The 9262-nt window shown below is 50.9% G+C and overlaps 2 protein-coding genes across 5 annotated transcripts in view; one reads left to right on the plus strand and one right to left on the minus strand.

Annotated features, from left to right (window-relative positions):
• Positions 1-1251: 1251 nt before the first annotated feature.
• Positions 1252-9254, minus strand: Echs1 (enoyl-CoA hydratase, short chain 1). 4 transcript variants are annotated; one of them, XM_048791429.1, is made up of 8 exons: positions 9124-9254; positions 7426-7623; positions 6880-7007; positions 6220-6415; positions 5110-5214; positions 4606-4725; positions 3410-3477; positions 1252-1743 (listed from the first exon to the last, which is right to left on the minus strand). In XM_048791429.1, the coding sequence occupies exons 1-8, from the start codon at positions 9209-9211 to the stop codon at positions 1678-1680; spliced, it is 969 nt and encodes a 322-aa protein (XP_048647386.1). In that variant the 5' UTR covers positions 9212-9254; the 3' UTR covers positions 1252-1677. The 4 variants fall into 4 exon arrangements, with proteins under 4 accessions (XP_048647386.1, XP_015353895.1, XP_048647388.1 ...); XM_015498409.1 differs by having other exon boundaries at positions 6220-6319; positions 9124-9253; XM_048791431.1 differs by lacking the exon at positions 5110-5214 and having other exon boundaries at positions 6220-6319.
• Positions 9210-9262, plus strand: part of Paox (polyamine oxidase) — a 15575-nt gene continuing 15522 nt past the window's right edge. The window contains exon 1 of the mRNA XM_048791459.1: positions 9210-9233. Coding sequence (XP_048647416.1) covers positions 9210-9233 — 24 coding nt within the window. The remainder of the gene's footprint in view (positions 9234-9262) is intronic.

Genomic DNA, 9262 nt, shown 5'->3' on the forward strand with positions numbered 1-9262 from the left:
GATGTGGGGGGATTGCAGAACTGACACCTGCAAGGGACATGGTCCCCACAGTGCATGCAGACATGGCTGTGCTGAATAAATGAAGTTGAACAAGAGCTGTCATCTGAGGTGTGCGAAAGTTCTTAGTTCTCAGTGTGGGCGATCCTCCCCTTGTCCAGCTTGGTCCTCACAGGCTCCTGGCTTATGCCAGCCTAAAGCCATGACCATACTTCAGACCACCTTCCTACTCCTAGCCGTGGTTCAGTATATAGTGCTCTGACATGGTCACCAAGCTGGAGGGCATGTGCTTTCCCATGAGATGAGGGGCCCGAGGCCTAGTTCCCAATAGGACAGGCATCATTTGCTTTGGCCTAGCTGCACACTGTGTGATGACCATGCTGGTCCCTGTGGCCTGGGGTGCATACTGGCTATTCAATAAACTGTGAGTGCTCCTTACCCTAGAGTCCCAGGCAGGTTTAGACCCCCTTCTCTTAGGCAAAGTCCTGCCCGGTGTATAGCCAGCACAGCCAGGCACCGAAGGGGTACCTGTGGGGGCTCATGACAGCACCAGCCTACACTGATTTTCCCTCAAAAGCCGAAGTCAGTGTGCATCAGCAGAGATGCAGATTTCTCAGCCTCTCCTTAGCAGGTCTCAGGATTCCCTAAGGCTTGTGAGCCCCTGACCTGGGGCAGCCAGTGTCATCTTAGGCCTCAGACCATATAGGATGGGAGGTCATCCAGGATGGTCAACTCTCATAGACACTTGCTTGAGAACAGTTTGGAGAGCTTAGTGTTCTGGGAATAAAGAGGATGCTTGGCGGCAGGGGCAGTGGTTTCTAATAACCAGGTCACCACACTGAGCTCTACTGGGTGCCAGAGCTGCACAGCACTTCAGGCCAAGGTCAATCCTCCCAGAGTGTGCAGCCACCAGAGGAACCCTGATAGAAGCCCATCCCTCAGGGTAGCTCTCCCACCCCTGTGGACTAGGTCTCCATGCCTCGCATGGCAAGCAGCACCAAGCATGACAGTACTTCCTAGATTAGCTTCTCTGTGCTTCAGGAACCAGCAGGTACTGGGCATAGAAAAATCTAAAGGAGGCTACAAACCCAAGTGTTCACAGAAGTCAGACACCTGGGATGTGGTATAGGGATTGCTTGCCTTATGGACTTCTGTTTTGTTTGAATGCTTTCATTTATAATGAAGAAAATAAAAAAAAACCAAAACACTAATTTATAGAATATTCACCTTCTAGAGATGATTACAAGGCAGAACTAATTTGAAATAGTCACTTTAATCATGATTCTTTTCAAAAGTAGCAACAGCAGCATCACCTTCTGAGCAGCCACATCCAGCAGCTGCAGGCACAGGACAGACGGCGCCTGCCTCCACCCGTTGGCACAGTGGTGGCCAAGCAAGCACCTCAGCTCCTGAGGTGAAGAAAAAGCTGAACGTGCTGGAAGTTCCTCAACAGGACCTTTGACTTAGAAAATGTGCTCCAGTCAGAACACAGGTGACTGATCCTGCTAATCACTGGCTGGCTGTGCTGCGAAGGCTTGAGCAATGACCACAGTTCCATAGCCATCAGCAAGAACTCTATGTGGTCTCTGCTACCTTTTCAAGGATGGTGATCTATTTGCTTCTAAGCTGACGGCCTGCAGTTCCCTCTCCATGAGGATTGAGGCCCAGGAAGCTGGTTTCTCAGTGGTCTTTGAAACTGGCCTTCCTCTTCTCCACAAATGCAGCCATGCCTTCTCTCCGGTCATCCTGCAAGAAAGGGAGGTCAGCAGAGGTGGTGCATGCACCTGTATCACCTGGCACCTGTGGGGGTCTCAGGGCTGCTCTTGCTGCTCTCTCCCTGTCTGCTGTCCATGCTCATGGGGCAGGGAGGGCGATTCTGCAGCAGGCCCACCTGCAGCCTGGGAAGAACAGAATTCCTTACCAATAGGCCTAGGCCTGGAGAGGAGGTTTATACCCCAGGCAACAGTCACTCAGGAACTACCCATGTGAGTGTAGAGTAGTCACACCTCAGAAAGCCTCAGAGGTAACCTCTGGCCACCCTGGCCCACAAATAGCAGAGGCAGGGTCTGTGTCCGCAGCATACGTGGGGCACTAAGCAGGACCACAGTGGAGCCCTGCACCTGTCTCTTCCTTTGCTGTGTGTATACACACACACACACACACACACACACACACGTGCACCCACAGACATGCAAACACCTTCACTTTTTCCATAAAAAAAAGCCATTTCCAATCCAGTAGAAAGGAGACCACAGTCGATCTCGGGGATTCCGATGTGCCTGATTCACCTCTCCATGCTGAAAACCAAGCAACTGGCCCTGGCTCTGTGTTGGCACCTTTCCCTCCAGTCAGAGGTGCCTTGTTTCCAGCCGACCCAAGGAGTCAGTTCATGAGAAGAGGACCTTTTTTTCCTCCACCTCTCCCAGGAAACTGATATGGAGAACCTGGAGATTATTTTCCACCGGCCCCACCACCCATTCCATTTCCAATGCAAAATGTCTATGCAGAGAGGGGTTTTCCTCACACCTTCCCCAACGAGCTGGAATTCGTCCCCCCACCCCCTCATTCTGAAAGTACAATGAGTTCCCTGAAGGGTTCCTTCCACCTGCAAATGAGCCTGTCACTCTACATCCAGAACCAAACAAGAAACCTGATGTTGTTGCTCTCTCTTCAAAAGTAATTTGACTTATCTCTCATTTTTAGTTTTTAAGTAACTGCTTTTACTTCAGTAATTGACTATACTTTGGCTCCAATTAAAGCTCAATGGAACTATAATTCTTAAGATAGTATTTTGTAAATAAAGATGGTTTAAGTAGGAATAAAAAAAAAGCCATTTCCAAAACCATTCTAAATCTTTCATAAAACACCTCGATATGACTTTCTGATAACAAAAAAGGTGAATTACAATGGCAATTAGAAGACATTTTCCTTTAAATTACTGGCAAAAATCCTAGAAATGTTGCTTGAAAGTGTAGGATTAGAGTTATTACAATACATTTGAATCACATTCCAAATAAGTGGAATGATCCAGGGAAAATATGGGTGAAGTGAACTATATTTAATTTTTTAAACTTCCATTTCTTTTTGAGAAGGGGTCTCACTATATTGCCCAGCACTCCAGTGATCCTCCTGAGTAGCTGGGATGCAGGTGCCACCACCCACCTAGCTAGGAATGCTGCTTAAGATGTGCAACAGGAAGTGGCCTTTTGGAGCATTCCCATTCTTCTAACCTCCATACACTCTACTTTCTTGCTAAAAACATGGCCCAGTGATAGAACGAGTCTGGTCCAGCCAGAGGGTTCTAATAGTTCCGATCAAAAGGAAATGGTAGTTAATCATAGAATCTTAAGAATTCCCAGCAGCTCCTGTAAGTGGAATACGCTCAACTCTCAGCAGAACACGGTTTACTCACGGTGGCGAAGGTCGAATAGAAGAGTTTCTTCTCCAACTTATTTCCTTCTGTTAATGTCATTTCAAAGGCTAGAAGAGAAACCCGATGGTCATGAACTCAGATGCTACATGTGGGAACACAGAGTGTCCATGTAGTGCTTGTGGACCCAATAGAAACCTGACTCAGTAGTGCCAGGAGGCCCAGCTCATGCCTCCCTGTGCACATATGGCCCCAGCTGAACAAACTGCTCTCCCAGGTCTTTTGAATGTCCCTCAATGGTGGCAGAAGAAACTGAAGGAAAGCCAAAAGGACAAGTTGTCCAACTGTGTGCATCTGAGTGGCCGAGGAACCCAAAGCACAGAGAAACGATAAGGAGGAAAATCAGGAGAGAGTGAGCAGACACCAGCAGTGTCGTATGCTCTGGGCCTCATTCCAGGCCTTTCTTTTCAGTGGAGGACACAGGTGTGCTGCTGTCTAAACACCTGGAGAGAAGTGCCTTCAGCTGTGATCCTGCCCAAGGTCTCAGCTCCCCCACACCCTCACATGGCTGCTCCTTGAACTAGCACATCTGCCTAAGGATAACAGCAACCCTGGAGGCAAGTTCTCTCTGGAGGTGGTATCAGGTTCACAGAGGCTGGGGGACTTCCTGGGCCACATCTCCTGCGATGGGCTGACTCTAACAAGCCACCATAGTGAGGCAGAGGCCGTCTCACTCTGAATGCCAAGATGGACTGTTACATTCAGGTTCAAGCAGTTCTGTGGAGGGCAGTCAGACTGCTTTGCCAGCAGAGAGAGAACCAAGTGTCCAGACCAAGGAGAGTGTGAAGTCTGCCTGAGGCTCACACGGATGCTCTTGGGGTCAGCCTGTGCTGAGAGGAACCGTGCAGCCTGGGCTCAGGAGGAGAAAACAGGGCTTCCCGAAAGCCACAGACCAGCTGAGCATGGGGACCAGGCTCCTTTCTTGGCCTCTTCCTTCCATATCTGGCACTGTGTCACCATCACCTTCCAGGCCTGGCCCAGTTCTCGAGCCCTGGTACAAAGGTACACTCAGAACATCTCCACAGCCTGAGAGACTAGGAGTCAGCACTCTAATGGCAGAATCACTGTCCTGAAAACCCTTCTATTGCTGCCCAGGACAGGCTGATCTGTGCTGTGTGGAGCCTTACATCTGCGTTGCTACGGCCTGGGACCCTTCACTCTCTTCCTGCAGAACCTACCTGCATTCACAGATTCCTTGGCCATGGCTGCTATAATTTTGGAATTGCTGGCAATTTTTTCTGCACATTGGATGGCTTCTTCAACCAGTGTCTCAACAGGAAAAATCTTGCTCACAAGACCTACAACAAAAAAGAAGGTAAGTGAAGTGCAGATCTGGCACAAGTCCACTGCTCGAGTTCACAGATGCCCAGTCAGGCTGCCTACAGCATCAAACAGCAGAGACAGGAGGAAGGTGAACTGTGGCCACCAATGGCAGGGAAAGGGCTGGCCTGCAAGGGTCTAGATTCCCACAGCCTATTTGGGTCTATAGGAAATGGGATGCTGTGCTATTCCTCCTCAACCTGAGAGTATGTTGTCACTCTCTTGAACATAGAATATTTCAAGATCTAAACCCCAAAATAGTCAACCTCCCAGATTCTCAGGATCTAAAAGCTCTGGTGCCAATTACCCCCAGGACACCTGGGCCAATCTCTACCCAGCTCCCGAGGGTAGACCTGCATCACCTGCTTGCTTGGCATCCTGAGCTGAGATGCGGTCACCAGTGAGGACCATCTCCATTGCCAGGGACTTGCCGACTGCACGGGTAAGTCTCTGAGTGCCCCCTGCACCTGCAGGGATAGAGACTGCGTATTGTAGCTGGCTACATGACACATGAGGTCAAAAAAAAAAAAAAAAAGAGAGAGAGAGAGAGAGAGAGAGAGAGAAGAAACCACAGACATGCTGCTTACCAGTTTATGCTGAAGATAAGGCCTAAGATGAGTTCTAGCCAGGGGTCAGGCAGAACCAAGTGGTCAGCAGGTGGAACAAAAAGGGCTCAGAACCTCAGGGCAGGCCCCTTTCCAAGCTCAGGCCCCCAATTTTAGGATAGTGGATTCTCCTCAGGTTTTTACCAACATTCTAGGAACTTCCAGCTTTCCCTCACTCCATGTGCTAGATCCTTAGCAATTGCTGCCCTATCCAAGACAGACCCTGAAAATTCATGAACCTTGTAGCACAAAACCTCAGAAACTGCCTGGCTGAACCCAAAGGGCAGTGGAAGGCTCTTGGGAGTATGCCTGATCCCCCTGAGGTCTGCTCCCACCCCCAGATCTACCAGTGGACCCCTGCACATAGATAGAGTTGCTCTTTGCCCAATACCCCAGCTCCCTCCTAGGCAGGGGATGATGGGGATCTAGACACCTGCATGTGCTGAACTTGGTAAAGCCATGTGACCTGCCTCAACCAATGACATGGGAATGGACAGGCTGGGGTCACACTGGTCAGACCTCCTGGCATCAGTGCGAGATCACTGTTTTCTTTCCAAGGTTTCTGACCTATAGGGATCCGCCTCAAGTATGGATTACAAGCAGGAAAGAACCACTGTGGCTGGGGGCCAGAGTCACGTGATCTGATGTCACCAGAAGTGGGATATGGTTGTAACCACAGGAACCAAGCTGTGTTCTGAGCTGTTATGTCCACTCTGTTCTTCATGTGCTGGTCCACAAATAGAGCACGAATCAGACCTGGGGCTGTCTTTCTGGGGCTTTTGGTTGGATGCAAGCTGTAGGCCCCAAGGCATAGCTAGCCTTGAAGAATTACCTTCAGAGTGCCTGCTAAAGCTACTGTGTTCTCACCTGGGATGGTCCCCAGAAGGATTTCCGGCTGTCCAAACTGGGCTTTCTCGCCGGCGTAGATGATATCACACATCATAGCAAGCTCACAGCCCCCACCAAGCTGCAAGATAGTGTTCAGCAGTTTTTCCAGGGAAGTCCAGTCCGAAAACCAAAGTCTGCTCGCTCTGCTCATTAGGAGGGCAGACTCTTCTGCAAAGTGTGGACAGTAAGTGTTCTCAGTTCTGAGGACACTGAGCTCTGCCATAGTGGCTCAAAAGCAGCCACAGAGGATGTGGATGTGGAGGACGTGGCACATATGCAAGGGGACTTCATTAAATTACACCATGTGAAATGACTGTATGGCTTCCCCAATCCACGCCAGGGGCCCTGATACATCCAGTAGAGGATGTGATGCCTTCGCAGGTACAGCATAGGTCTGATTACATTATATTAATACAGAAAAATCCATTAACACATTTGGAAAGAACCAGTAGCTGAGCATTCACAAAACAAAGTGGATGCAAAAGATTCCTATTCCTCATTCAGCATTACCAGCAGAAAGGGATTGCTAGCCTGCAAGCCACACGCAAGGCCTTTCTAAGATAAGGATCCTGCATGCTCCCTCTCACAAGCAGAACCCATCAACCACCCCAGGAGCAGATCCTTGATGTCCACACTCACAGCATAACCATTGACAGCAGCAATGACTGGCTTCTTGACCCGAGTTAGCTGGTCCCAGTGGCTCAAGAACTTGCTAGAGTAACAGTCCTGGAATGTCCGGCTCTGCATTTCCTTGATGTCAGCTCCAGCTAGGAGTGGAAAAGAGGCAGCAAAGATCCCACCAGTCCTATAAACCCCAAACCCACAAGTAGTTATCCCATGGACTATGTCAGGCTCTGGGAACAGCAAGGAGCAGCCAATACTGAGATGCCTATTGTGACCAGATAATGCAGAAAGGTCACAGGGCAGGCAACAGATGCCTGGTGGACTCAAGAGAAGGCAGTCTTGTTTATCAGCACTTAATCTGGCTGGTAAAGACCTGAGTCGCTCTGAATATGCTGCCTTCTGCTGATGAAACACACTTGAACGTCCAAGAGTGCTGTTCATCTAAGCAGCTCATTTGGGTAGATCCTAAGACACCTGCCAACACTGAGAGGCCAGTCTGTCTTGCCACTTTCCACAGGCCATAAGCACCCCTCCCATCTGCCACCACTGCTGCCAGCACACCTGCAAATGCCTTATCTCCACCAGTAAGCACGATGGCGCCCACAGTGGGGTCTTCCTCAAAGGTCTCTAGTGCCTGGTTGAGTTCCTCCATCAAGCCGTTGCAAAGGGCGTTGAGTGCTTTGGGGCGGTTCAATCGGATCAACCCCACGTTGCTATTCTTCCCCTTTTTTTCTGTGATGATGTACTCAAAATTAGCCCCTAGGGCAAGAGAGCAAAAGGAGATCTCTGTCACACAGGTGTCAAAGGTAGGGACACGGAGGTACTCAGCCTGCAGCCCCCACCACTCTGCTTGAATCCTTAAGTTAAAGAAAATCCCCAGCACAGAACACTGCTGTCCCCTCTGATATGCCTGGTCAGTCTTCCCTGGCATCAAGGAGAGGAAAATGCCTTTTCACAACGAATGCCCACCAGAGGACAGCAGGACAGGGCTCTGGTCATACAGGGTAGACAGGCTGGCAGGAGGAAGACAGAGACAAAGGACAGAGGGGCAGCTAGCTCAGACTTGGAGGGAGCAGAGAGAAGGACAGCCTGATAAGGGGCATCTATATGTTGAGTGGTCAGTCCTCGTACACAGAACCTGTCCCAGGAACATGCAGGTGAATGACTAAAATATCCTGGAGTGTCCTTTTGTGTGTGTGGTGCTGGGGATGGAAGCCAGGGTCTTGTGCATCTAAGTAAGTACTTAACCACTGAGCTGCACCTAGTCCTTGGGTGTGCATGTTGAGCAGCAATGTGTCTGCCATTAAGAAACCCAGGAATTTCTGCCAACCCCAGGCTGGGGTGCAGAAGTGAACAGGCAAGAACTGGGGGTGCAGCCAACTACTATCCACCACTGGATAGTCAGTTGGACCCACAGGGTATGGGACGAGCCCAGCATGGGGTATGGCGAAGAATTCCTTGCAATACTGGAGCAGTGGTGTATGCAGGAGAGCACAGCCAAGGTGAAGGAGCGGGAGTAAAGGATAGGACTGTCCTTTCTACAGCCGGCTGTGGGAGGAGCCTGAATGTAAGCATGAGCCTTTCTGAGTGGATGAGCTTAAGGGCAGGCTCAGGGAGGAATGGGCACTGAACGTGCCTGGACAGGGGGCACTGAGACAAGCGAAGCCTGCATTTTCAATTCCCAGGCTGACTTGTTCAAAAGGACTACATGTGCTCTTAAAGCTACCTAAACACATGTGGAATTTCACAACCAACATTCAAGTGCCCAGTAGGCCACAGGTCTTGGCCTTCAGTCTAGGTACAGGAGTTGAGAAAACAGTATTGACCCACCCAGAGTCTGGACAGGACCTGCAGGCACCGGGATCAGGAAAGTTAGGGTGCTGTAGCTGGGGTTAATCTGGGGGCCAAGATTTGGGAGGTGTGTGGGGATGGGGGTCCAAGAGAGGGGCAAAGAAGCCCAAGGTCAGGGGAATGAGGGTGTCCGGGATCAAATTGAGGGGTGTGGGTAGGGGTCAGGATAGGGGCTAAGGGCTGGGACCGGGTCATGAGTCCAGGGTCAAGCCGGGAAGGGATGTTGGGGGGGGATTCAGAATCAAGTGTCTGGGGAAGAGGCCCGGGGTCAGTGGTGGTCTAGTCAGGCGGGGATCGGGAGTGAAGGTCGGGGGTGCGGGTCAGGGTCAGTCGGGGAAGTCCAAGATCCAGTGGAGGGTGCGGGCCGAGGGCATCGGGGCGTCGAACCCCCTCCCGGCCCGCACTCACCCGAGGCGAAGGGCCGCAGCGCTGGGCAGCGGGCAGGTAGCTGCAGCTGGCTGCGGACACCCAGCAGTAAGGCGCGGAGGGAGGCCATGGCGCCGAAACTACCAGCTCCCGTTCGTGCGCCGTGGGCCCAGGCAGGGAC

The sequence above is a fragment of the Marmota marmota genome, unplaced genomic scaffold (assembly GCF_001458135.2).
Source record: "Marmota marmota marmota unplaced genomic scaffold, marMar, whole genome shotgun sequence".
Lineage (NCBI taxonomy): Eukaryota > Metazoa > Chordata > Mammalia > Rodentia > Sciuridae > Marmota > Marmota marmota.

Coding starts and splice junctions, on each gene's coding strand:
- Echs1 (XM_048791429.1), bottom strand. CDS start 9,211: ATGGCCTCCCTCCGCGCCTTACTGCTGGGTGTCCGCAGCCAGCTGCAG. Junction 4,726..5,109: donor TCAGGATGCCAAGCAAGCAG/GTGATGCAGGTC, acceptor TTTTTGTTGTAG/GTCTTGTGAGCAAGATTTTT. Junction 1,744..3,409: donor TCTATTCGACCTTCGCCACC/GTGAGTAAACCG, acceptor CCTTTCTTGCAG/GATGACCGGAGAGAAGGCAT.